Source organism: Xiphias gladius, chromosome 10 (genome assembly GCF_016859285.1).
Source record: "Xiphias gladius isolate SHS-SW01 ecotype Sanya breed wild chromosome 10, ASM1685928v1, whole genome shotgun sequence".
Classification (NCBI taxonomy): Eukaryota; Metazoa; Chordata; class Actinopteri; order Istiophoriformes; family Xiphiidae; genus Xiphias; species Xiphias gladius.
Window position 1 is genome coordinate 27,822,778 of NC_053409.1, and position 27,520 is coordinate 27,850,297.

Sequence of the window (27,520 nt, forward strand, 5' to 3'; positions counted from 1 at the left end):
AGCTCTGATTTTATACCCTGTTGGGTAGTTCAACCTATAAAAAGCATATTTTATAAACTAGTCGAGTTTTTGTATCTAAAATCTTAAAGTCTGATACTGTAAAGTAAGTGCAGCTGTCAGACAAATCTAGTGCAGTAAAAAGTACAATATTTACTCTGAAATGTGGTGGAGCAGAGGTAGAAAGTAGCAGAAAATGGAAATATTCAAGTCAAGTACAAATAGCTCCACACTGTAATTAAGTCCAGCGTTAAGCTTGCTTATGCTGCTAAAGGCACGAATCCTGCGGACGCTTTTATGCCTCCTCTTTTTATTGTTGCAGGTATTATTATTGTTTATGAAAAATAGTGAATAGTAAAAGTCATGGGATTGCTATCAAGTGAAAAACATATCGCCACCATATTCATCAAAAAGAGAGAGAAGGCTTAACCTGAAGTTTTTAAACTTTAAATGTTGATAAAATATTGAATCAGCTGATTCGTGTGCGTGCGTGTGTGTGTGTTTTAGCAGCTGACTGTAAACAAATCTCTGTGTCCTATTTACACCCTCCAACACACACACACATACACTGGAACAGTGTGTTGCTGTCTGATCACACATCAGTAATCAAAATAGTCAATCAACAATAATAATCAATATTCAGACAAACTGATTAACTGACCTCCTGTCAGTCAAACAGAACAAGAGCTAATCATGTCTCTACTGTGTTTCTACTCTTGTTTATAGAAACTGCAGCAGTTTAAAGGCCGCTATGTTCGCTATGTGCACAATGTAAGACACCCGATCCGCCCCGGCCTCGGCCGCCCCGCCCCTGCACCCAAAACAAACATCCACACATGGAGCTGAGCCGGCCGGAGGGGAGGCGGGTTGGAGCGGCGGAGAGAATGGCGGGAGAAGAGATGGGGGGCGGGTGGAGGGTTAGGGGTGAGGAGGGGGCAGCAGCTATAAAAGTCTGAAGGAACGGAGGACGGAGGTTTGACTGTCAGTTTGTGACTGCGGAACCAGGAACAGCCCTTTAGATTAGCTGTTACATATTAAAGTGTCTCCTTCAGACCAGGTGTGTGCGGTTTCTCAGGTGTCCTCAGGTGTGTCTCCGTCCCTGGCGCGATGCCGTGGTTGCTGTCCTCTCAGGTCGAGCTCGTGTCCTCATCTCCGTCTGAGCGTCAGTGCGAGCGGACGGCGTTCTCCTTTTACTGCGCGGTGCGTGAGCGGCTGCCAGTCTGGCTGCTGGAGGACATGCGCAGAATGGAGGTCTTCTGCTGGGAGGACGGACGCCCTCGAGCCTTCCTGCCGTCCGAGGCGCTGCTGTACGCGCTCGTGCACGACCACCGGGACTACGCACGTTACCTGCTCAACAGGTACTCTGCGAGCGCGCTGAGAGCGCCGCGTTGCAGCTTCTGCCGCCGCCGCAGCAGCAGCGCGCAACACCTGAACATGGCGGTGCGTTACGACCGCGTGTCGATCCTCGGCACAATGATGGAGACGCTGAAAGACTTTGACACGCCGAGCGAGCGCCGGGAGTTCCTGGACGGTTGCGGCGGCGGGTGCTCCCACGTCGCTGACGCAGGAAAGACTGCGGTGCTGCTGGCGGTGGAGCTGTCGCGCCCAGACTGTCTGCTGCTGCTGCTGGTTCACGGCGCGCGGCCTGACGGACTCGACGCCGCGCTGCAGACGCTCGTCTCATGCGACGCGCCACAGCGACGTGACGCGCAGCGCTGCCTCGATCTGCTGCTGCTGTTTCTGCCTAAACCGCTGCCACTGCGCCGCCTGCAGGAGGAGCCGCAGCGCTGGCAAAGCTTGCTGGGTAATGAAGTGTTTGGCTGGCTGTGTGGTCTGGCCCCACCCCCCCTCCTGCTGCAGGCTCTCAGGTGTCTGGCCCGGTCTGGACCTGATCAGATCAGCAAGCTGCCAGACTTCCTGCAGCCGCACAGCTGGCAGTGACGTCACCTGTCATGTGCAAACAACAACGTAAACACCTCAGGACTGTTGTGATTGGACGTTTTCTCGATGATGTAAATACAATGTAAATAAAGACTAAAAAGCGAGCTGATCACTTATCAGTGATCAATGATGCTGAGTCAGTGATGACCTGACTAGTCCGCCAGCTGAAAACCTTGTATCTCCGGAGCGTCAACTAAACATGAAAGTTCATCTGAAACGACAGGGTTTAGGACCCCGAGGACAGGGAAGGAGCAGCTGTAAGTCACCTAAGTCACCATACCTGGAGATAGGAGGTTTTAACTTGTCTGTCTGATCACTTTTATTGATTGAGCTCTGAGTCTGCATGTGCTCACATAGACATCAGAATCAGGTTTTTGGATTTTTATCAATGTGGGGGCTGCAGCAGATAACGCAACATTTGAGCTTTAAAAAATATTTACAATTTTTAGCAGATATGCTTCTATTTGAACAACTGCTGTAGTTTAAGTATGAAATGTGTTAAATGTGACATATAAACATGTTTCTACCTCAGTGTCCTGATGTGCCCGAGTCACCTCAGATTGAAGTGTAGTTGAGCTCATAAACAGGAACAAACTGAACTGACCACAGTGGAGAGGAACACTAAAGATCCATCACCCCCCAGTCATATTGATGATGTCGACCATATTTATCCTCCTCCTCTGCTGGAAGTATTTCAGGTTAAAGTTCAGAAAATGACAGCTACAGTATATATTGCACTGCCACAATGAACACCTGATGAACAAAACTGATCCCAGTACTTCTTTGTGTATGAAATTTAAATAAACCACTTTACACGTGATCATTCAAAATACTTCAAGTTCTCCTCTCAGAAACTGTTTCTTCTCTGGGACGTTTTTCACTTCACTGTGCAGAATGATATTTGTTCAGTTTGTTTTCACCTTCATCTGCTGGAGGAGGAAAGTTTTTCTGAGCTTCATCTTAAATCTCAGTTTAGCACCTGAAGGTACCTGTAGGAGTTATGACAACACAGCTAGTTTGGAGCCAATCAGGGACCAGTATAAGGTTGACTCGGTGTGACGTGGAAACTAAACCTCCAGATCACAAACACTGAGACTTTACAGTGAAGCAGGAAACTTCTGGCGTCCAGATGTTCCAACTTTAGAAATGAACAATATTTACAGATTCAAGGAGATTATATAGGTTCATTTAAACGTTATTGTGGAAAAACCATATTAGGCACAAATTATTATTCAAAGCAGTGTATTTAATATATGTTAAAACATGTCTGGAGAGAATCTAAGTTCTGGTTGTGTAAAACTATGGAGATTAATCCAAATGTAAAGTTGCAGGCCAGTTTTTAATCAGAGACACCTTTGACTCATCTCAGTTGAACTGAGAACAAAATATTCAACTGAATCCACGAAAAACAGAAATATGACTGTTTCCAGTGAGAGGGTTTGGATCTGTCTGTACAGTAACTGGGAGGTTGTGTGTGTGTTAAAGATGTTTGCAGTTTTTAATTATTTATTTTATTGTCCTCCTCTGGCTCATGCCTTCGATCATCACTGTGATCATGTTGTGATGCAAATAAAATGATAAAAACAGTTTTGAAAAAGTGACTACTTTTGTTTTATTCTCGTATGTTCCAAAAACCTTTACCCTTGTACACAAATATTTTCCCCACACACATGCAGTTGTTTGTTCATGTGAACAGAAACCAGATTATTGTTGGAAACATGTAAACGGAGAGAAGAACGAGGACACTAGTCGTCCTGTAAAGTGACTGGGTTGAGGAGTTGATGTGGATTATTTAGCAGATGCTGTGTCCTCTCTGTTTGTGCATCTCTGTCAAAATATGAATTTACCAAATGTTATCTATAAAAAAGGATAACTTCTTTAAAATGAACCTTAAACTTTTTAAAACATCTAATAGATGCTGTGAAACATTGAGTTGGACATACTTCAGAAGTTTGCTGCCTTAAAATTTGGGAATTTTCTCAACTTTTTTATTTTACAGTGTTTTTGGGACCATACTGGGCCACTGAGGGCCCAGGACACTATGTTTGTGGATCCAGGCCTAACTGTAACCGATCAATAACCAGATCAATAAGCTGACACTTCTTTAGTGTTTAAACAAGTTTATTAAGTTAATGAATGATATCACATAACAGGTGAGTTCACACTGAATTGTTATTGGTCAGCAGCAGAACATCCAACCAATCAGCCTACAGCAGGATGACATCATGACAGTCACACCTGCTCATGTTTCCATGGCGATGCGGGCAGAGAAGCGGAAAAGAGGACTAGTTGAGGTTTAAAGGACCATTCAGTGTTTTTTTTAGGTTTTAAACAATAAATCCAGTTCAGACCTCAGACCTGAACCTCATTGCAAGTCCAGAGTCCACCGCAGTCCATCAGAGTCCAAGTTTTGTATAGGATCTTATTTCAGGTGAACCTTTAATCTTTTACACTCTGAACTAAACCAATGTTTATTAAATTACATTTATTACATCTTTACATGTTTTTAATGAATCAGTCCCAGTGGGCGGGACTCTGCCTGTTACCATGGTAACTGGAATGGAACAGACCGGTAACTACCTGAGGCAAAGCTGCCCACAGGAGGGAAAACCAGCAACTTCAATCAGACAGCAGAAATGTAAGGCAACACGTTTCTTTAACATGTCATCCTGTCTGAGTCTGATGGTTCAGTCTGATCCAGTTTGGTCCCAGTAGCAGCCAGTCAGAGGAGCAGAGTCAGTGTGGGAAACCAGTTTAAACAAGTGTGATTGGACAGAAATTAAAAAAATAATAAAATTTTTTTTAAATATTTCACTTTCTCTTCAAACAGATCAAGAAAATTGGAGAAAAAATAAAAGTGAAGCTACACTTGATTGAAAACATGAAACCAAATAAAAACAGAGCTTGTGAACTAACATTAATGCATTTATGACCCTTATGAGTCCTGTTGTCCCCTTTAAATCCAGACCTCTAATGTACCGATCATTAACGTAAATCAATGAGTCGTCTACATTGAACACATAAACTGGACTGAGTTACTGTGAAATGTCCCTTTAATATCACAGCATAATGCGAACTCTGATCTCTTATTAATCAATCAATCGAATTAAAACAGACAGAACTAAACTAAACTGAACTGTGAAATGTCCCTTTAATGTCCTCACACACACAGTACAACAAGGTTTACTGAACTAAACCAGTGACAAATAGTTTGAACCTGTAAGGACCAGTCTGACCCCACTGAACTAAACTGGACTAAAATGTTCCTCTGTAGTGAAATCCATTTAATGTCCTTGTACAGATTCGAATGAAAAGGGGGGCAGTTAGAACCAGTATAAACTGTAGTAAATATTAGCAGATTTAGACTCAGTCTGAGTGAATCCCTGTGTACCCCCCCAAGATATTAAAGTGCTTCCTGTTAAAATAAAAGAATAAAACTCAGTTCACTTCATTTCCCAGCAGCCACCTGGGCTGCCCCCTGTGCGGTGGCCATCTTGTTTAAACCTTAATGTCATATGAAGTGATGTCATTGTGACGTTACAGCATCCTACCAGGCGAATCCAGATAAGGCGGACCAACACCAACCAGCAGTGACATCACAGCAATGTCACAGGTCATATGAGCTCCCACTCGTCGTCAACGTCGTCCCCGCTGAGGGTAGGGCCTGAGGAGTTGGGTTTACAGGGAGTCTGTGGGAGTAGCTTCGTCAGCCGACGGGACAATCCACCAATGAGAGTCACTGCCCACAACTCGTCCTCTGGAGTTACTAGAGAGAGAGAGAGAGCGAGAGCGAGAGCGAGAGAGACATCAACAGTTATACAGGTACTTTCATCAACAATGTGTAGCACTCCCAGTCTCACCAGTATAACCCCAATATACACCCCCGTCTCACCAGTACAACCCCAGTATAGACCCCCGTCTCACCAGTTAACCAGTTGGCATTTCCGGGGATCTTTTTCCAGTAATCTCCTGCAGGGTTTCGGTCAGAGACACCGTAACGTCGAGCCAAATCTCCATTTACACACCGAACCCAAACGGTTCGAGAGCTGAGGACCAGCTGGCTCACTGCTAACCCTACAGATACACAGGAATACACAAAAGTACAAATATTACAGTATACCAGTAAAACCAGTCTTAAGACTAGTCTGTCTGACTCCCAGACCTGAAGTACACACAAATACACATATCACAGTACATATGATATGAATGAGACCATGGACACCAGTAAGCATACTGATTAATTGAAGACATCAGACAGACAGGTGTTAATCACAGACAGATGTGTACCTGGTACCAGCTCCCAGTCAGTCCCTACCGGCATCTCATCACTGAGTCCGGTTCTGACAAAGACGGTTCCTCTGTTGTCCAACGCCCAGAGCAGACGATCATTAGGACTTGTCTGAATACTGACCAGCTGCACTCCTATTGGCTGCAGAGACATGATTTCACAGTTACCGGCACAGGTAACACAAATACCTGTGAGCTGGTTCTATGTGGATCCAGTGTGTCTGTGTGTGTGTCTGTTTGTGACACCTATACAGGTGGCTCTGTTTGGATCCAGTGTGTGTTACCTGTACGGGTGGTTCTATGTGGATCCAGGCTGGCAGCATCATGCTCGGGTTCAGTGGTTGAGTTCCGACTCTGAAGTAGACGACTCCTCGACTGTCAACAGCCCAGACATTCTGACTGCCACAGCTCACACTGACCAGACGAACACTTCCTATAACACGAATGACAAGTGACATTTTACCTGAACACACCTTTATATCTTTATATAAGAGCATGTGAAACCTAAAAACCTTCTCTTGGAACACTGGAACAACCTTACGAACCCCTAGAACCTCCTGAAGGGTCAAAGAAACCTCCTATGGACTACTAAAACTCCTTAAAGGCCCACTAAAAAAAACACTAAATCCCCTGTGGGCTCTGTAGAAACACCTCAAGGTCCAATGGAACCTCACAGGTGTTGACAACACCCGAAAGATCGCTTGAACAACCTCAAGGAACTGTATAATCTCCTCAGGGACTCAAACCTCAGAAAAGTCCAACAGAACCTCTTCAGGGACCACTCGAACCCTCTTAAAGACCTCTGAACTGTCTCAAGGAGCCCTAAAACATCCTTGAAGACATAGAACCAGCTCAAGGTCAAATGGAACCACCTCATGGATCACTGGAACATCCTTAAGACCCTCTACAACATCTTCAAGGACCACTGGAACCTTGTCTTTTACATTTCTAGCTTTACATACACCAATCAGCCACAACATTTAAACTGGTAACTGTGTTTAATGTTGCAGCTGATCAGTGTATTTAATGCTGTATCCCATAAACTGATAGTAAAAGTTTATTTTCATATTTTACTGGTGTTCTGTGATTCCATGAATCCAGTAAATAAAGTTATTGTCTTTGTTGCTTGATGTTTATCTGATATTTATCAGGGCATGTGCAGCACCATCTAAACTATAAAAATTATTTACGTTCCACCACAGTCCAGGTGGAACGTGAGCAGAATCAGGTGACTACGTCCTGTTTTAGAGCAGATTCTACGTCAGTCTGTTTTTAGGAAACTTCATTTTTCAGATCTGTCTCTCAGACAACCCTGCTGACCTTTGACCTCTGAGGGCCACAGTAAACTGTCATCTCTAAATGTTTCTGTTTTATATATCAACCAATAAACATATTTACACAATATTCATGCAACACATAAACAGATCAAGAAGAAAAAAAAAAACAAGAAAAAAAGAAGATACTATTTTGGCAACAGATTGTGGAGTCAAGCAATGAACATTTAGTAAAGCCTGACTGAATATTGGCCAATATCAGCTTCTTGCAAGAAACAGTGAAATAAATAAGAAATTGCTTGGTTTATTATTAGATCCCCAAGCTGAAAAACTTCTGGCAACTATTTTTCAAAAAAAAGAGCATAGCAACAAATGCAGTGACTGATGAAAAATTAAATATTTTCTGAGCTGAAGCTCAGCTTTACTGTATGTGGGACTTGCATCACTCCCGGTTCAGGAAGTCCTGGTAGTGTGGAAGAATTTCGTTGTGGGATTTTTGGTGGACCGAAATAAAAATAAATGGAAGAGCCAGTTTAGATTTCATTCACGTTGAAAATTCTCTTTATAGGACATTTTCCTTTTCATTCAATTTTTTTATTCATTACATTCATTTATCAGATGCTTCAATCCAATGTGACTCACATTTAGTTCATTCAAACCACATTGGAGCAACAGCCCCATATAATCAAAAAATGGGAGGGTATGCCTTTAAACAAATTACTATAAACATGTTCAGACTGTCTCACGAGTTTGAGTTCTTTATTTTAATTTCTTCATTTACCTACTTTCTACTTTCATGTCTTTAAATACTTGTGACCCTGAAGTATTGTACAGTATGCAAAGGTTAATGTACCTCTTGCCCTGTACTACCTTTGTATTCAAAAAATCATAAAAACTTAAATGCCAGTCTTTACCTTGGTTTTCACTTGTTTTTAATTTGTTTTAAGTGATCAGGTTATCTACAGGCTTGTTTCAATCTGTCTGACTGTGACATGACATCAGTTTTCAATAAACTGAATCTGTTCAGACGTCCTGACCAGTCTATTTTCTCAGTTCACATTTAGCAGTAAATTAACATTTCAGTTTCTTAATGAATCATGTATCATCACTAGGGTTGGATTCTGATAGTTTCTCTTTGGATCCAGTTCCTGGTTGGTGAAATACCCAGATTCATTAAGCTCCAACTCTAACGATTCTTATTTTCAACAGCCAGGTAACGTCAGCAGCTTCTCCAGTTTAAACGAAGACCTCAGTGGCGGTAGATTACACCAGCAGTAGCAGATTAATGTTAATTAATGTGAAACTTTAGTCTGCTGGTTATTGGGGTCTCTCCAAGCCGCTGACTGGACTCTGTCAAAGATGGTTTGAGAGTGAAAAGACACATCACTCTATAACATCTCTCTATGACCGGCAGTGACCTTTGTTTTTGTAGTTCAACAGAGTGGAGACTCTTCTCCAGAGAAGCGATCAGCTGATCGCAGCTCGTTAAATACAGGAGAGTCCCACTTTAACTTTTTAATGCATCAGATCAATATCTGGAACTCGCTAAGCTCAAAGTTCTGGATCAGGAGCGCCAGTATCCGAGTCTAGTAATTTGTGAAGAATCAGGTGTAAAAGTCAGTTTGTTCCAGCTGTTCTTTCAGTGTGTCACGACAATCAATATCAATCAGTAATCAATATTTCAAATCTTCTGCTGCTCAGCTCATGTTCAGGCTCAGGTTGGAGCTACAGGTCGTCAGCATTAATTAGGCTTCACTAATGTTAATTTAGTAGCTCCCACTAAACACTGAAGGATTTCTGTCTTCTGGTCCAACAGCTGATGACAGAGCTTTATTTACAACTTACAACTGATGAAAGAAACTTAATGAGATTCAATAAGGGATTCAAGTGGATTCAGATTCAATAAAGTGCTACTGAACTCCAACCCTAACTTCAATGACAGCTGTAGTATCACATGACATAGAAAGTAGCTCTCATATGGACTCTACTTTCCATTTCCATTGTCTGAATTTTTGAGGGCACTGAAAAATTCACAGTAAACATATTGCACTTAGCAGTAAATAAGGACACAGACAGAGACCGAAAGCCAGAGAGACAGTCATGTGGTCTGTGATAGTGAGAAGGGCAGAGGAACTAAAAACAGATCTAACCTATCAGTTAGGTTACAGTATGACGCGCGCACACACACACACACACACACACACACACACACACACTTACTTTACATTAGTTTTAAGGACACTCATTGACATAATGCATTCCTTAGCCCTTTAACTTAACCATCACAAATAAATGTCTAACCCTAAACCTTACCCTAACCAAAACCTGAGTTTGCACAGCTATCCTTGTTAGGAAACTGCACTGACTTCCATTCACTGTGGACAGCCTAACCCAACCCGTACCCCTCTGGGGTCGGCAAATCCGCTGGCAGCGAAAAACAGAAATTTTGTCAAACTGCTCTGAAAAGTCCTAGAAACATAAACAAAAAACATCCTCCGAAACATTCATCGGTCTAATTTTAAAATGTATATAATTAGAAAAGTGAAAATTTATTGTGTATAACTATGTGAGGGGATTAAAAATAACATGCACCTTTCAGTCTGAGTCAAAAAGCAGCTGTTGATGCCCCCCCCCCCCTTTAAAAATATAGCTATTCATATGTTAACGGGATGGTAATTTGGCAGTTGTTATTGGGTCATTACGGGGTAAGAAAGCTTGTCAAAACACCCAATTTGACTCCTATAAACAAGAGCACATGTTTGGGTTGTTTTTTACACTGACCCAGGAAAATGGTACACATACACCTCTGCTTCTGAAGCCTTGGAACAGATCCTGGACGCGAGTGACGATGACTGCAACTACCCCTCGGATGAAAGCTCTGAGGACAGTAAGAACGCTGAATGTTGCCATTTTGAGCTTTGACTCGATCCCGCTAAGGATGTTTGTAAAGAGTAAGTCGATTATTTTACCTCTGTCAACTCACAGGCACAGCAAATAATATCACTTTCTCTAGCTCAAATGTCTTTCATAAAGAGAGGTGATTCTAGGATCAGACCTTTAAAGAGAATGTGACATGTATACAGTGCCTTGCAAAAGTGTTTAACCCCCCCTGCTAAATCACTGATTTCACTAGATAATACATTTTTCTTTTTCTATATATGATATTTTACAACAAAATATAAACATAATGAATGAGTTTTACACCACAAGATATTTTTTAAGAAAATGAAAAACAAAATATGCTGTGTGCAAAAGTGTTAAACCCCTTTCACTGTATTATTCCAAAAATTTAATGTGATTGCATTTTCTATTCATCAAAACTTTATTCATTGGGTTTTTGGGTTTGAACCCAGCATTTTCAATAAACTGTAGAAATGTCTTTGTCTCTTTTCTTACAATTCACACTGACTTTCCAAACTGATGGGCATGGGGGGCAGAAAGGGCCACAATGACATTCCAGACTGACGGGCCACTGCCTTTGACAGTGGAGAGAGCATGTATTCGAAGTAGGGAAGCTGAGGGGGCAGCAGTACCCGCTACTGGCAGGGGGCTGTAACTACAAGGAAAAAAAGTTTGCTAAATGAAGCAATAAAAATCGCCCCCCACCCTCGTCATTAAATCCAATTTAATTGAAATCCAATTAAATAGAATTTCAACAATTTAATTGTTTATTCAATTGTTGAAATCCACCATTCGTTATTTTTTTTAATGATATTTGATTTCATTTTAGGGCATGCGTTTGTGTCTCTGATGCATAAAAGCAAAGCAGCACGTAGCTAGGCACCACGGACATATATAGTAGGATATATATAGCGATAGGACATTAGTGACTGGTAATGGTGAGTTAGGTATCATTCCTGCACTTGTTAATGTTTTCATCTGCTATGTGTATGTGTTTGTGTTATAAGGTTCAAGTGTCTTGGTGTATTAGTGCTACCCATAAAGCCTGGCTGTGGCTGAGTCAACAAAAAATTATCTTCTGATTAGGAATAAACTTGCATTCCGTGTGTCAACTGTCCATAGCCGAATATGGTACTATGCTGTTTTGACATACAACATGTTGGTGTTCAAGTTTGCAGTCAATTCTAGTATAAAATGTTCTAGAAACTGGTGTAAAATGTTGGCCATTCAAATTAATGCAAAAATCTTGATTGTTGCAGAGCATTTAATAGGACGTCATTATATAGACTCTCTCAGAACCCAAACTCTGGCCAACTTCCAGCGTCCCTGGGGGAGGGGCACTTTTAACGGTGTGTTGACCCCCTACCTCATCAATATTCACTGTATAGGCCACTGGCTCTGAAAAAATGTAGTTTCCCTCCAAAGTTCCAACACTTCAGTAGTCATCCATTAGCTATACTGCTTATCCTTCAAGGGGTAGCGGGGGCTGGAGCCAATCCCAGCTGACATTGGACAAGAATTGGGGTACACCTTGGACAGGTTGCCAGTCTATCAAGGTGCCGACATACAGAACCATACAACTTAGTCATGCTCACATTCACACCTACAGACAATTTCGAGTCACCAATTAACCTGCATGTCTTTGGACTGTGGGAGGAAGCTGGAGTACCCAGAAAAAAACCCATGCATACACAAGGAGAACATGTAAACCCCACAAAGAAAGCCCAAAGCCAGACCACATGAAAATTCTGAATGGTTTAAACAACTATGTGTAGCCAATACCTACTGCATTTTTACGAGGTTGGTTCAGACTTCAAAAGTCTTGGTCGGAAATGTTTTTATATATATAAAAACATTTCCGACCAAGACTTGGGGATCTAATAATCAGCACCTGTGAAAATAGGTTTTTGAAAAGTATATGTTTGCAGTTGATTTAAACAAGAAATTATTAATGACATTTCTTACTGCTCTCAGATTATTGTGTTGAACATGAGTATGTGCTGAATATACACATCACTTTGGGACCAATGTTTTGTAGATAGGTGAAATATATAAAAATATCAAGGCATGTCAAACTACCTCAAAAGTGGCTGACAGGCCTCAGACTCCAGAGGGTTAACCATAACCAATTCATGCCTTACCCTAACCTAAGCTCAATTCACACTTTACCCCTAACGTTAACCAGGACCTCAGAAATTATGATTTGCCTCATGAGGACCTAGCTTTGGTCGTTGTTTACTCCAGAATAGGTCCCAAAGAGGTAACAAAAACACGTACACACACATACACCATCAGCCACGACGTTAAAACCAGTTACCGGTTTCAATCTTGTGGCTGAGTGGTGTATACTCAATCTCCTTGTTGACCTCTGAATCACAACCCTGTTACACAACCTTCACTTGTCAGTGTGACAGAGAAACACAGCTGTGTGTGTGTCCGGTGTGTTTTTTCATAGTGTAACCTGACCTAACCTGTAGAAGTCAATGATGTCGCATAGGATCCCCCACCACCCCTCCGAACACAACCACACACACTGACTGTTGCCCTATCGCAGATCACAGATCAGATAAAAAAATCTGTGATATTAAAGGACAAGTTAATATGTTTTGAGTCTGTATAAAACCATCAGTCAAATGTCCATATGAACTGGGTTTTCCTCCTGTTCATACTGGACATTAACAGATCTCTGCACAACATGTTTCTGATGGAAGTGATAGAGACAAAGTCCACAGTCATTCTGTGTGAAATACTGTATATTCTAAAATTTATCTGCAGGTGATGTGAAGCTTTAACAGTCTGAGTTAAACACATCAGTCATCCAGGTGTACAACACCACCTGTACGACTCAGGTACGTACCGAGCTGGCTGAGGTCCAGGGAGGTCCAGTGCAGTCCAGTTGGACAGGACGGAGACAGTGTACGAATACTGATTCGGCCATGAATGTCCAAACCCCACAGAGCATCACGACAGGCAGACAGGTAAGTCAGCTCCACCTGCGCAGACAAGTAGAACACAGAGGAAAATCAGTAGAACGCACAGGTAGACCGGGAGAGTGAGTAGAAACCAGTAGAATCAGAGTCCGAAACAGGTGACATGTGTTCTTACCTCAGGTGGTAGAGGGACAGAGGAGGGGCGGAGCTCTCCATCCTGATCCCAAACACAGAACAGATCCTTCCTGCTCTGAGCCAACCACAGGAAGGTACCTGAGACACACAGGTAGACTGATGATCAGGTGAGCTTAATGTTACATATGAATGATGGGGAGTGAGTCTCCTGTCCAGAGGTCCGGGGACTAGTTGCAGACGTCTGATGGCAGGCTCAGAGACTCCGGCGAGGAGGGAACTGCAGTAGTCCAGGTGGGAGATGACAAGCACCTGGATGAGCACCTGGGATAGTGCTTATTCAGAGTATGAGGAGCTGACAGTTACACGCATACAAGGACAGAGACTTTGTTTAGTGTCCAGGTCTGTACAGGTGTGTTACCTTCTCTGTGAGGCACAGCTGAAGATGTGATGAAGGTCCACCTGGTGGCTGACACGGTTCCTCTTGGAACGACATTCTGCCAGAAAGTTCCTGAAGGAACCGAACACAAACAGCAACTGAGAAATGGAAAAACTATAAAACTGAACCCTGTTCTGATGCTCTACTGGACTCTGGTGGACTTTCCTAGATATTACAGGACTTTACTGACCCACGAGGCTGCCGCGGGCCAGGTGCAGCTGGTTCCGTCCTGATGCGACCCAGACTCCGCTGGCGTTGGCGCTGACCAGGCTTGGCTGGCACTGTGAGTACTGTGACAGGAAGGCGACCACCCGCTCGACTGGTGCCCTGGTTACCGTGGCAACACTCTGCGTGGCTTGCAGCAGCGTCTGGAACAGACTGCCCTGATCGAAGACCACATAGTCTGATATACTGATCTGATGGAGAGGGAGAGGGAGAGAGACAGAGGGAGGGAGAGAGGGAGGGGGAGACAGGAAAGAGAGACAGAGGGAGAGACAAAGAGAGGGAGAGACAGGGAGAAGGAGAGAAAGCGAGAGACAGACAGGGAGAGAGAGACAGAGAGAGAAAAATGGACAGGCTGTTGAGCTGAAATCCAACAGGACAAACTCCAAAGATCAGACCGTCTCTTTCTCTACCTGCCACCAGTGATCATCATCTCCCTGCGGTCTGGACGAACAGATCCCGGTTCTAAACCACAGGCTGCCACTGGTGTCCAGTGCCCAGGCCGTCCCGCCGTCTCCCAGGGCAACGCACATCAACTCCAGACCCTGAGCCTCACTGACACACACACACACACACACACACACACACAGTGACACATAATAACACATTAACACACGGTAACATGCCATGACGTGCAGTAACACGCATTAACACACATTTACACACAGTGACATGCAGGCACACGCAGTAATACACATTAACACACAGTAACATGCAGTAAAACAGTATCACTGAGGATTTCCACTGTTCACAAATAATAACGAAGTGTTTATTAAGATAAGCCAGCTCTCTGTATACAGTAGTATTGCAGAAATAGTAGTACCTGACGGTGTCGTACTTCCAGCCCTCTCCCTCACTGCAGTAGCTGTTCAGTCCCTCTCTGTAGAATAAAGCCTTGTGTTCGCTCAGAGCCCAGACCACGCCTCCTCTCAGACACACCTGGCTGAACACACAGGGGGAGTCCACCTTCACCGAGCGAGCACAGGGACGCTCCACACTCAGACCTGATGGACAGAGACAGTGGTAACTGTGGGAACGGCACACAACGGCTCCTCCTTCACCTCTAGACCTCCTCCTGGAGGATCCAAGGGTGTTCCCAGATCTGATGGGATTTACAATCCTCCAGTGTGTTCTGGGTCTTCTCCTTCAGAGGAAGTCTAGAAGGATCCTGATCAGATGGTGAACCACCTCAGCTTACTCCCTTCAACACAAAAGGAGCGGTGGTTCTCCTCCTCCTCCTGGATCTCTGAGCCCCTAACTGTCTCAAAGGAGGTCCAGACTCCCTTACAAGGATACTCATTTCAGCTGCTTGGATCCACCATCTCACTGTTTCAGTCACTAACCAGAGACCAGGACAAGAGCTTTAGGGTAAAGTGCAGGACCACAACAGAGGAAGCGCTGAAAAGGAAGGACTGAAAATTCAAAACCAACTCTAAGTCAGTGTTACAAGGTTTTCCTGTTGTGTTAGGTTTCACAGCAGCTGCGTGGATAGAACCCAAAGTGAAACAGACTGAGTGAATAAACGTTGACGTACATGAAGCACGACAAGAGGAAACCATCAGATCTGTGAGGAGACTGGAACCTTCGTCACATTAACACATGAAACCACCAGAAATGTCAGATTTCCATCATGTTTTCCGCGTGGATTTCCATCTGAGCTTTGACTGGAGCTCTCATAATAACCTTATTTTGCTGTGTCCTTTTCTTCTTTTGAGGTTTAATGGCAGCGACTGGCGAATCAGCTCTGTCAGCTGTTTATCAACCAGTCAGCTCATATTCAAACAGCAGGAGTGGAGGGAAATAAGACTTCACTAACATTTTGATGATTTTTCTGGAAATTCTGTTAAAATTTGAGCTACAATTGGATGGAAAGCTGACTCATGTTGAATGATGTCTGAACACAAAGAGCCTGTGTTATGTTGTAACGCAACACAACACAGTTTACCCTGATCAAGTTCATACCAATTGTCACTGCTGTACAACCTGTATGCACTTCTACTGTTAAATAAAAAAATCTGTTCAACTGTGATTATATAAATCGATGTGTTATCCTGCATGCGTTTGTCTTTTTCCTGCCAAAACATACCCAGAGGGTAGAAATGAATCTGTTGACAGTAACAGTAATGATATACAATATCATCAGGAAATTCATAAGCTTATATTTTAACACAAAAAAGGAGCTTTAGTCCTGCAGCTGGAGTCACATCTGATGAGCAAAATTAAACTAGTTACAATACAAGTAAACATGTGTAAACCTCAGATTAAAGTAGACAGGGATGCCCCCTGCTGGTCACACAGAGACCTCACAGCTGCAGAAAGAAAAAAAACACATTGAAAATGATTCTGCATCTTTTCAAAAAGGTAATTGGAATAAACAAGTAAATTCAAATGACTAAAGACTCCACTAGAGTAACAGGCAGACACGATGATGCCTGCATGTTGTTTAAAGTTCTAAATAAAGATAGCTTGAGGCAGAATAAAAGATGTTTGTCCGAACCTTCTGGTCTGATGATGCCATTTCAGAAACCAGCTCCTCATTTTAGGTCATTTTTTTCTATGTTTTTGTGAAACTGCAGCAGGTGTGACGGCCTCTCTCATCCAGGACTACAACCATAAATTCAACCTAAAAAATAAGTGTCGAAAACATGCAGTCTGATCTCGTTTCTTTGATTTAGATTTCAACTTGTTCAGAAACTGTACGTTGGTGTCTTATTTGGGATTTTAATTTGTCTCCTTCCTCTGGTCTGTTTTCTGTTTCTTTAGATGGTTGCTATTCCACGACAGTTTTAACCAGTCTGAATCAATCATTCAAGTAAGACAGGTAGGAAGTTACCTGTCTGCAGGTAGAGGTCACCGTTGGTCCTGATGATCCAGGCGGAGTCATCACTCAGAGCGACGAATGCCGTTTGTTCCACAGCTTTGTACCAGTGACGTTTTCCTTTAACCGACACTTTAGCACAAGCAAACGCTGTCATGCTCTTCTGCTCCACCTTCCACAGCAAATTACCTGATGGAAATAGCAATAATTAGCATCCACTTAATGCTGCATACACCTGCGTCTAAAAACTGAGGAGCCACAGTTTAGGATCATTAACAACAATTTTATTACAAGCTATTGTTTTTCAACAGGTGGGCAGAGGATCTGTCATGTGTATGTCAGCAGCTCACCTGAAGGTGATAATGTCACCTGATGGACGTTGTCCTCAAAGCGCTGCCAGTTGAGTCCAGTTTCAGGGAGAGCGCTGCAGAACAGTGCTCCTTTAAAGTCCAGACACCACACGTACCTGAAACACACAGTTCACCTATAAGATACCTGCTGAACACCTGTCAGTCATCTAGTAACGGTCCTCCTTTAAAGTCCAGACATCACACATACCTGAAACACACAAGTCAGACTTTGGTCACCTGAGAGTCACCTGCCGACCCACCTGTCAGTCACCTGCAGGCTCAGTATTCCACATCCTGGTCCTGAGTATCCCATCCAGCTTTCTGCCAACTAAAAAGATAAAAGAAAAATATAATATTAAATCCTACTGGGAGACTCACCTGGTCAGGTTTGCGTTTGTCTCACCTGGTCAGGTTTGTGTCTGTCTCTGTCCTGAATGTCCTGGTCCATCTGTCTGACTGTTGTCTTCTCTGTCTGATTGGATGGACAGGTGTGGCTGTCTCCTCCGCTGCCAGCAGCAGGCAGGGTATGACAGTAGATGTCTCCCTCTTCATCACTGGACATACTGGGTTCTCTGTCCACAGTGGACACAGTGGAGTAAAACATCTGGTCTGCCAGACCAGGAGGTGGTGCCAGGTCATCCTCCTGTAAACAAAAACAAAGGAAATTTAATATTTAATGACATTCATGATTGATGCTTTGGTCTAAAACAGAGTTACAGAGTCCTAGGGACTAGTTGTAGAAGTCTAGAGACAGACCCAGGACCTTCGGTTAGGAGGGATGTACAGTGGTCCTGGTGGGAGATGATGAGTCAGTCCCTCCAGAATTAACAAATTCAACCAATCCCTGCGAATTCTGTGCGACCTTGCAATTTTGTCCAATCGCTGCAACTTTTCCGTAAAAATAACCAATTGTAGTTTCCCCACGGGTTTCACCGAACATAGCAGCCTCCCGCGCAAAATGTTGAGCTGTACACATGTCCCCAAACTCGCTTTCTTGTTTCTGGTTGTGAAGATCTAGACGTGTGACACAAATGTCTCACATTTAACGACAAAAAATGCTGCTAAAGACCATTCATGGCAATTCCCTGATGTTCTGCTCAAAAGTGGCGGTAAATTGTTTTGTACCGTGTTCAATGTTGTGGTGGAACGCAAACAAAAGTCATCGATTAACAAACACTTTCTACCACAAAACACACCCAGAAAATGGCTGAAACACGTGGACAACAGACACAACCAATAACCATGACACAAGCTGTTGCATCCAGATCTATTGCGAGGGCTGAGAGAATACAGGTGAGTTAGTTACATGGTCACCGGTTACGTTAGTGTAGTATAAATCACAAAATGATAGAGGCATGTTTGCCTGTTTGCGTGACAAACTGCGTGTGTGTGTGTGTGTGTCAGATAAAAGAAATATTTTAGGAATAAAAAGTCTCAATGTTTAAACATGGTGTAAAAGCTTTATTCAAAATATCAAGTTGGATGTGTAATGAAATCAGATGGAGACCGTGTGTGTGTGAGACACATCACTGAGTGAGGCAGAGGAGAGAGAAAAAAGTTAAATGCAAATAAGCTCAAACATTATCTTGTAAAAGGGTAGGCTACTGTGCTGCAGGGATTCATGAATTATGCCAAAAAATTACAACTATTTTTGCAATTTTCACTTACTCCTGTATTTTCATTGCAGAAAAACAACTAAAAAACATCACAAGATGCATTGTAATTTTTACAAAAGCTGCTGCATTTTAGGCTGCGACAATCCTGAAAAAAGCCTGTGAAATCTTGGAGGGACTGGTGAGTGAGGAAGGGGAGAATCCTCCTGATGATGCATAGGAGGTTTCTCCATGCTGCTGCCATTTTGCTTGAGAATGACACCATTAGGGTTACTCACAGGTTCCTCACTGGCCAAGCTGGCACCACTGCTATGTTGTCATAGTGATGCACAGGTTATCGCGGAGGGATGTTTTGCACTGAAGGAAACGCAAGCTCAGTCTGGTGCAGGTTGGACCACCTGGTGGGAGCAACCAGCCAGGTAGGATGCAGACAGAAAAACACACAATGTTTTTAGGGTGGGGAGAGAGAGCTGGTGCACGAGCAAGAGGATGAGACAGGTCCAGGAGTACAGGGACCAGACGAGTCCATGAGTAAGAGGTACAGACAGATCCAGAAGAAAAAGGACCAGGAAAAGATAGATCCAAGACTAAGAGGACAGAGTGAGTTTGTTTTGGCTGTGTGTAGCACCGCTGTGCTGTGTTGTTCTGGAGGAGATAAGCAGATCATTCAAGTGTCTTGAAAAGAAAGGGTTGAGGAGATAAAGGTCTGTGCCTTTTGTTGACTGACGGGTCCATTGTGTTTGTTTCAGAAGGGGAGCGATAGTGGCAGATGAACTGTTAACTGGGAGTTGTTAACTTATCAGGGTAAAGTAACCAATTTACCTGTTTAAATGTTGCATTCTCCTTCAAAAAATGAATTTGCTTTCAGAAATCAGCAAAATTTCCTTCCCAGTGTAAATCTGACCTTAGGATCAGCAGTCCTCAGGGGATCACCTCATAGTTACATACAGAATAATATCGTTATGATCATGTAGGTGTAACAGAAACTCCACCATCAACACACCTCCTCCTCCTCCGGTCCAATCAGAGGGCTCAGAAACTCATCCTCTTGCTCCTCCATTGGCTGCTGCTCCTGTCCATCATCTTCCTCAGTGTTGTGCATGTAGGAGAAGGTGCACTCCAGCAGCAGATCCACATCCGGGGTTGGAGGGACAACCTCCCCCTCTGGGTCAGGACCAGAAGCCTTTCCTGGGATCAGCTGGCTCCCCAGACCCTGGAGGAGCAAGGATCCTCGAGGGAGGAGGGAACTGGGACAAGAAAACAAGGATGAAACAGATGGGTCAGCAGGAGCAGGAGACAAGGGTGAGACAATGATACGGTTATGTGGTATGCTGGTCTTCAAACTAACCCAGACTCCATCTCCTCTCCATCTTTTACACCTCTGTCTGAGCCTCCTCCTCCCTCCGCCTGTGAATCCTGGTCCTGGTTCTGTTCTGGAGAGTCCTGGTTCTGAAGGTCCAGCCCAATGAGGGAGGCTCGGTCGCTCAGAGGAGTTCCACTTCCTCCATCACTACAGTTGCCATCCTGGACTATAAACATGGAGTCTGAACAGCTGCTCTCAGAAAGATGGTTCCCACTGCTGCTGTCTGAGGACGGACAGGAGGACAAAACAGTCAGTTATAAAGTCTGACTGTCTGTCCCTCAAACTTTCTGTCTCTTTTTGTGTTTCTGCTTACCTTGCCGTCTCCTCCTCTTCTTCACTCTGATGGCTTTCACCACCAGCTCCTGTTGCATCTCCTCCTGACCCAGGGGGGCACTGTAGCGTCTGGAGCTGAGCTCACAGGATGTGGTTACTGGGGCAATTCCATAAAGACTGTCCCAGGAAGTGACTGAGCTGCTGCGACTACGGGAGCTGCTGGTGAGCAAACCAGACCGCCGGCAGAACTGCTCCATCACCTGCACCCGCATGGAGTTTGTTTATATAGCAATACGTATAAAACAGATTACGTTATACCAACAACAAAAAAATAACAGTAACAGTAAAATAACCAGTTTGTAAATCAAAACTTCAACCAGTAAACCAGTCTGTTATTCAACACATTAACCAGTCAACCAGTCTGTAAGGCAACAAGTTAACCAGTCAACCAGTCAAACAGCTTGTGGACACGCACGCACGCACGCACGCACGCACGCACGCACGCACGCACGCACGCACGCACGCACGCACGCACGCACGCACGCACGCACGCACGCACGCACGCACGCACGCACGCACGCACGCACGCACGCACGCACGCACGCACGCACGCACGCACGCACGCACGCACGCACGCACGCACGCACGCACGCACGCACGCACGCACGCACGCACGCACGCACGCACGCACGCACGCACGCACGCACGCACGCACGCACGCACGCACGCACGCACGCACGCACGCACGCACGCACGCACGCACGCACGCACGCACGCACGCACGCACGCACGCACGCACGCACGCACGCACGCACGCACGCACGCACGCACGCACGCACGCACGCACGCACGCACGCACGCACGCACGCACGCACGCACGCACGCACGCACGCACGCACGCACGCACGCACGCACGCACGCACGCACGCACGCACGCACGCACGCACGCACGCACGCACGCACGCACGCACGCACGCACGCACGCACGCACGCACGCACGCACGCACGCACGCACGCACGCACGCACGCACGCACGCACGCACGCACGCACGCACGCACGCACGCACGCACGCACGCACGCACGCACGCACGCACGCACGCACGCACGCACGCACGCACGCACGCACGCACGCACGCACGCACGCACGCACGCACGCACGCACGCACGCACGCACGCACGCACGCACGCACGCACGCACGCACGCACGCACGCACGCACGCACGCACGCACGCACGCACGCACGCACGCACGCACGCACGCACGCACGCACGCACGCACGCACGCACGCACGCACGCACGCACGCACGCACGCACGCACGCACGCACGCACGCACGCACGCACGCACGCACGCACGCACGCACGCACGCACGCACGCACGCACGCACGCACGCACGCACGCACGCACGCACGCACGCACGCACGCACGCACGCACGCACGCACGCACGCACGCACGCACGCACGCACGCACGCACGCACGCACGCACGCACGCACGCACGCACGCACGCACGCACGCACGCACGCACGCACGCACGCACGCACGCACGCACGCACGCACGCACGCACGCACGCACGCACGCACGCACGCACGCACGCACGCACGCACGCACGCACGCACGCACGCACGCACGCACGCACGCACGCACGCACGCACGCACGCACGCACGCACGCACGCACGCACGCACGCACGCACGCACGCACGCACGCACGCACGCACGCACGCACGCACGCACGCACGCACGCACGCACGCACGCACGCACGCACGCACGCACGCACGCACGCACGCACGCACGCACGCACGCACGCACGCACGCACGCACGCACGCACGCACGCACGCACGCACGCACGCACGCACGCACGCACGCACGCACGCACGCACGCACGCACGCACGCACGCACGCACGCACGCACGCACGCACGCACGCACGCACGCACGCACGCACGCACGCACGCACGCACGCACGCACGCACGCACGCACGCACGCACGCACGCACGCACGCACGCACGCACGCACGCACGCACGCACGCACGCACGCACGCACGCACGCACGCACGCACGCACGCACGCACGCACGCACGCACGCACGCACGCACGCACGCACGCACGCACGCACGCACGCACGCACGCACGCACGCACGCACGCACGCACGCACGCACGCACGCACGCACGCACGCACGCACGCACGCACGCACGCACGCACGCACGCACGCACGCACGCACGCACGCACGCACGCACGCACGCACGCACGCACGCACGCACGCACGCACGCACGCACGCACGCACGCACGCACGCACGCACGCACGCACGCACGCACGCACGCACGCACGCACGCACGCACGCACGCACGCACGCACGCACGCACGCACGCACGCACGCACGCACGCACGCACGCACGCACGCACGCACGCACGCACGCACGCACGCACGCACGCACGCACGCACGCACGCACGCACGCACGCACGCACGCACGCACGCACGCACGCACGCACGCACGCACGCACGCACGCACGCACGCACGCACGCACGCACGCACGCACGCACGCACGCACGCACGCACGCACGCACGCACGCACGCACGCACGCACGCACGCACGCACGCACGCACGCACGCACGCACGCACGCACGCACGCACGCACGCACGCACGCACGCACGCACGCACGCACGCACGCACGCACGCACGCACGCACGCACGCACGCACGCACGCACGCACGCACGCACGCACGCACGCACGCACGCACGCACGCACGCACGCACGCACGCACGCACGCACGCACGCACGCACGCACGCTCGCACGCACGCTCGCACGCACGCACGCTCGCACGCACGCACGCACGCACGCACGCACGCACGCACGCACGCACGCACGCACGCACGCACGCACGCACGCACGCACGCACGCACGCACGCAACACACGCACGCACGCACGCACGCACGCACGCACGCACGCACACACACACACACACACACAGCGTCAACATCCACACAACATTCACACAAAGTCAACTTATACACGTCAATAATCAGACAGCATCAAAATAAACGTCAACATTCACACAGTTAACTTTCAAAGGTCAACATTCAGTCAGCTTCATTATTCGCACAGCTTCAACATTCACACAACTGTAGGTCGTACTTGTACCTCATTGGGACAGTCGATGGACATAGATGCTGTACTCATTAACAGAGTGTTATAAGTATAAATAGAAGTAGTACCTCACTGAGACAGCTAAAGACATAGTCCCTTTCACTCTCCCACTATTGCAGAAAAATGACATATTTAAGGGATGGGTGCTTTGGTCCAGAAACAGACTTAGTATTAGAAACAGTCGTCTTCACAGCTTTTTATGGATTTCTCAGGGGTTACGAGTTTACTACATGTACAGAATCTATCGATCCTTTACGTGACCTCACTATAGCTGATGTAACATTTCACCCTCACTACTTCTCTACATTCTTAAAACACTTAAAGAATGATAGGGATAGAAAAGTAACATCAATTTTAATTTCTGAAACTAATTCTGCTTTTTGTCTTCTGTCCTCTATGACTCGCTATCTGAGAATCCGACCTCATGCCAGCCAACAAGAGCCTCTGTTTGTCATGGAGAAATGGAGAAGGGAAAACCCATCTCCCAAGCTTGGTTTGCCTCTCGCCTTTGCCTCTTCTGCCAATCCCGCAGGCTCCCACCAGGACGCTACATGGCCCATTCTCTCTCTCGCATAGGAACAGCAACAACTGCATCATTCATAGCTCTTGTCTCAATGCTCAAAGCTATGAGTGCCTTGTGATCTGCTGGCTAATAAAATAAATGTTATGGCATAACTGCTTTTGCTCTCATTACCAAATTACTAGCTATGTTACTTCTAACTAGCAAATCTGTGTAGATTGAATTGGCCTCACTGCATGTAATTTTAGTCCAGTTGGCTTTCCCACTTAAATTGCACAGACAGCTCCTCCTGCTAGCACTTCCATGTAAGCGCATGGAAGGCCACGAAGGTTTGCCTTTATATATTGTTTTGGAGATCTTTGCTGTTTCTCTACCTGTCTTAGGCTTTCCACGTAAGCACGTGGAGGGACAGGGGAGGTCCCAGAAAAGAGCCATATAACCGAAATATGTATGGCAATTTTGGAATTTTTTAAATAAAATTTTCTTTGACTAAAGTGGTCCTAACTGAAATTGGAAATCCTGTTAGTTCAGGTAGGCCACAAAGTCAAGCTCAGCCCACAATCCCAGTACATTAACTGATAGCAGCAGATCTCAATGCCAGCCCAGATCAGCTGATGGCTCAGCTGATTCTCTTCTATGCATCCAATTGGCAAATCTCATATACAGCACCCTATTTAAGCTGCTTTAGCCTGCCTACCCTCTCCTTCCTTTGCAAACCACTTTGCAACCCGCCTCCACCCGAGCTCCTATATTTCATGCTGTATTTGACTTAATATCATGTCTGTTTTCATCGATGCCTCTTCTTTTCTTGACCCAGGAATTATTGGAAATAAAAATTCTTTGACGGAGGTGCTCCTGACTGAACTAGAAAATGGCAAACAACCTAGTACACTGAGGAGCACAAGTCTTGTGGATGAGCAGAAATTGATTTGCGTGATTAAGAAAAACCCCTTCATCACTGCACAGCAAGTCAATAATCTACTCCAGGATGTAGGCGTACATGTTTCCTTGTCAATGAGTAAGAGAAAAAGACTTCATTACCAAAACCTCAGATGATTAATCACAAAATAGAAACCCCTCGTAAACCTGAAAAGCAGAGAGGCCAGACTGCAGTTCACAAACACACACAAAAAGAAACCAGGAGTGTTCTGGAACAAAGTTCTATGGACTGATGAAACAAAAATCAACCTCTATCAAATTTAAGGAAGAGGAAATTGTGTGAGAAAAAAGGAAAACCTCATGACCCAAAGCCACCACCTCATCTGTCAAACATGGTCTTGGTTCTGATATGGCTTGGGGAAGTATGCCTGCCAACTGAACTGGCACAATGGGATTTATTGATAATTTCACGGCTGATGGAAGCAACAGGATGAATGCAGAGTCATGGACAATGATCCTAAATATAGGGCCAAAGCAACCACAGAGCTTTTCGGGGTGAAGAGGTGAAATATCCTCAACTGGCAGAGTCAATCACCTGATCTCAGTCCACCTAAGCTGCAGTCCACCTAAGCTGCAGTCCACCTGCTGAAGACCAGACTAATGGCAGAGAGACCTCACTACAAGCAATAGCTGAAGGTGGCTGCAGTTAAACCTTGAGAGAGCATCAACAGGGATTATTTCAAATTAAATGTGCTGAAGCTAAGAGCCTGAAGAACAAAAATGCGTAACTGTCCAAATACGTACAGTCTGGACTGTACGTGCTGTACAGCGTATAATAAGCATTATTATTAGCAGCAATGGTACCTCGCTGAGACAGTCAAGGACGTAGATGCTGTACTCATTCCAGCTGAGGATCCAGCCCTCTCTGAGGAAACAGCTGAGAAGACCGAGCTGCCTGTCTGCTGGACGGTATGCGCCGACTGGACCAGGACGAGGAAACAACTCAAACGGAGGAATCTGGCAAAGACAGAAAAACAGGTTGAGAGTTATACAGGTAGACAGATGGGTGGACAGACAGTTATTAACAGTCATGATGATTAGGTATCTTGGATCAGATGAACCAGGAAAATTCTCCAAGACCAAACACTAAGTGCAGCTGTCTTAATAGAGTAGCAGTATTAACACACGTAGAACTACTTATAATACAAAAGAGCATCAATATTTAAGTACAGGTCTCCAGACTGCGACCATTTTTTCAGAGTGTGTGAGTTAAATTTCACGTGGTGCTTTCATGTGAGTGCATGATCATGTAACTCGCGAAACAATCCATTTAGCTGTTACCATATTCCAAATATGGTCGTCTATAGGTAATTATTTAAAAAAATAAAATAAAAAGAGGAGAGAAAGGAGGAGGAAACTGTTGGAGAGGGAGAGCCAACAAGAAGTCCAGAATCAGACAAGTGATGGTGAGACTGCAGCTGCAGGGAGAGTTCAAGTACAGGTAGGGAGAGACTGACTGAGCCAGTGAAGGATCACGATGGTTAATGTAGTACCTGTGGTTGTGGTATAAGGGGAACGCTATGCTGTTCGTGTATTGCAGGAAATTCTAAACTTGTTACCAATTCAACACAGTTTAAGCATGAAACTGAAGTTGCACACAAAACCTGCAGGGACGGACGCATTACCGGAAACACCGAGCCTCGCCCCACTTTTTAGATGTTAGATGAGAATAATACATCAAAGGAGCAAAATGAAATGTTCACCGACACTTCACACTACCTAGAACATAGCAAAAAAGGAACTCCTGTCGATAAAATTCAAATCTCAGATCTCACTGATGAGGAAGAATGAGTTGAATGTGAAGCCAATCTATGCAAACGACATGGCCTGTGCCCATTTTATAGTGTGATATCAGGCAACCTCCGGGAACAGACTGGTGACAAAACTGCCTCCGCCCTTACCTATTATTTGTGACATAGTACCACCGACCTTACTTTCAAAGAAAGACAGATTCCCATGTAATTTATAATGCAAGATCATCCAATATCCTAATTGGCCATATTGAGGTTTAACATGCACATTTGGAAGGTAAGGGTGTGTGTGTGTCATTTGCTTCCATTTAATGATAAAGAAAAACATTCTAATTACAATAGCCTAATATTTCAATTAATGTACACATTTTAAGGTTCATGGTAAACTTAACTATTTATCCCTAAAGGGAATTTGAGTGTTACAGCAAGTATCACAGAAATGACAACAGATATCAGTTTAGTTTGTTCTAGATCCAAATGCAGACACAAGCGACAGGTGGTCAGGAACATGGGAGAAAGACAGAGGAAACAAACAAAAAAAAAAAACAACCCAAACCTAGCAGGTAGCTAGCAGGCTTGGATGGCTTGGAGGATACTTCTCTATGTGCCA

The 27,520-nt window shown here is 46.1% G+C and overlaps 2 protein-coding genes across 2 annotated transcripts in view; one reads left to right on the forward strand and one right to left on the reverse strand.

The window, feature by feature from the left end:
* The first annotated feature begins 941 nt into the window (after positions 1-941).
* ankrd9 (ankyrin repeat domain 9) lies at positions 942-3,500 on the forward strand. Its single transcript, XM_040136328.1, has one exon. The coding sequence runs from the start codon at positions 1,105-1,107 to the stop codon at positions 1,936-1,938; it is 834 nt and encodes a 277-aa protein (XP_039992262.1). The 5' UTR covers positions 942-1,104; the 3' UTR covers positions 1,939-3,500.
* A 906-nt stretch (positions 3,501-4,406) lies between these two features.
* tecpr2 (tectonin beta-propeller repeat containing 2) overlaps positions 4,407-27,520 on the reverse strand; it is a 34,581-nt gene continuing 11,467 nt past the window's right edge. The window contains exons 8-25 of the mRNA XM_040137454.1: positions 25,964-26,116; positions 20,581-20,818; positions 20,253-20,490; positions 19,908-20,151; positions 17,695-17,934; positions 17,552-17,619; positions 17,292-17,407; positions 16,957-17,130; positions 14,947-15,127; positions 14,537-14,678; positions 14,092-14,317; positions 13,884-13,973; positions 13,506-13,603; positions 13,258-13,393; positions 6,510-6,658; positions 6,226-6,367; positions 5,863-6,012; positions 4,407-5,704 (exon numbers count right to left, since the gene is read on the reverse strand). Of these exons, the coding sequence (XP_039993388.1) occupies positions 5,553-5,704; positions 5,863-6,012; positions 6,226-6,367; positions 6,510-6,658; positions 13,258-13,393; positions 13,506-13,603; positions 13,884-13,973; positions 14,092-14,317; positions 14,537-14,678; positions 14,947-15,127; positions 16,957-17,130; positions 17,292-17,407; positions 17,552-17,619; positions 17,695-17,934; positions 19,908-20,151; positions 20,253-20,490; positions 20,581-20,818; positions 25,964-26,116 (2,937 nt within the window). The 3' untranslated portion in view covers positions 4,407-5,552. The remainder of the gene's footprint in view (positions 5,705-5,862; positions 6,013-6,225; positions 6,368-6,509; positions 6,659-13,257; positions 13,394-13,505; positions 13,604-13,883; positions 13,974-14,091; positions 14,318-14,536; positions 14,679-14,946; positions 15,128-16,956; positions 17,131-17,291; positions 17,408-17,551; positions 17,620-17,694; positions 17,935-19,907; positions 20,152-20,252; positions 20,491-20,580; positions 20,819-25,963; positions 26,117-27,520) is intronic.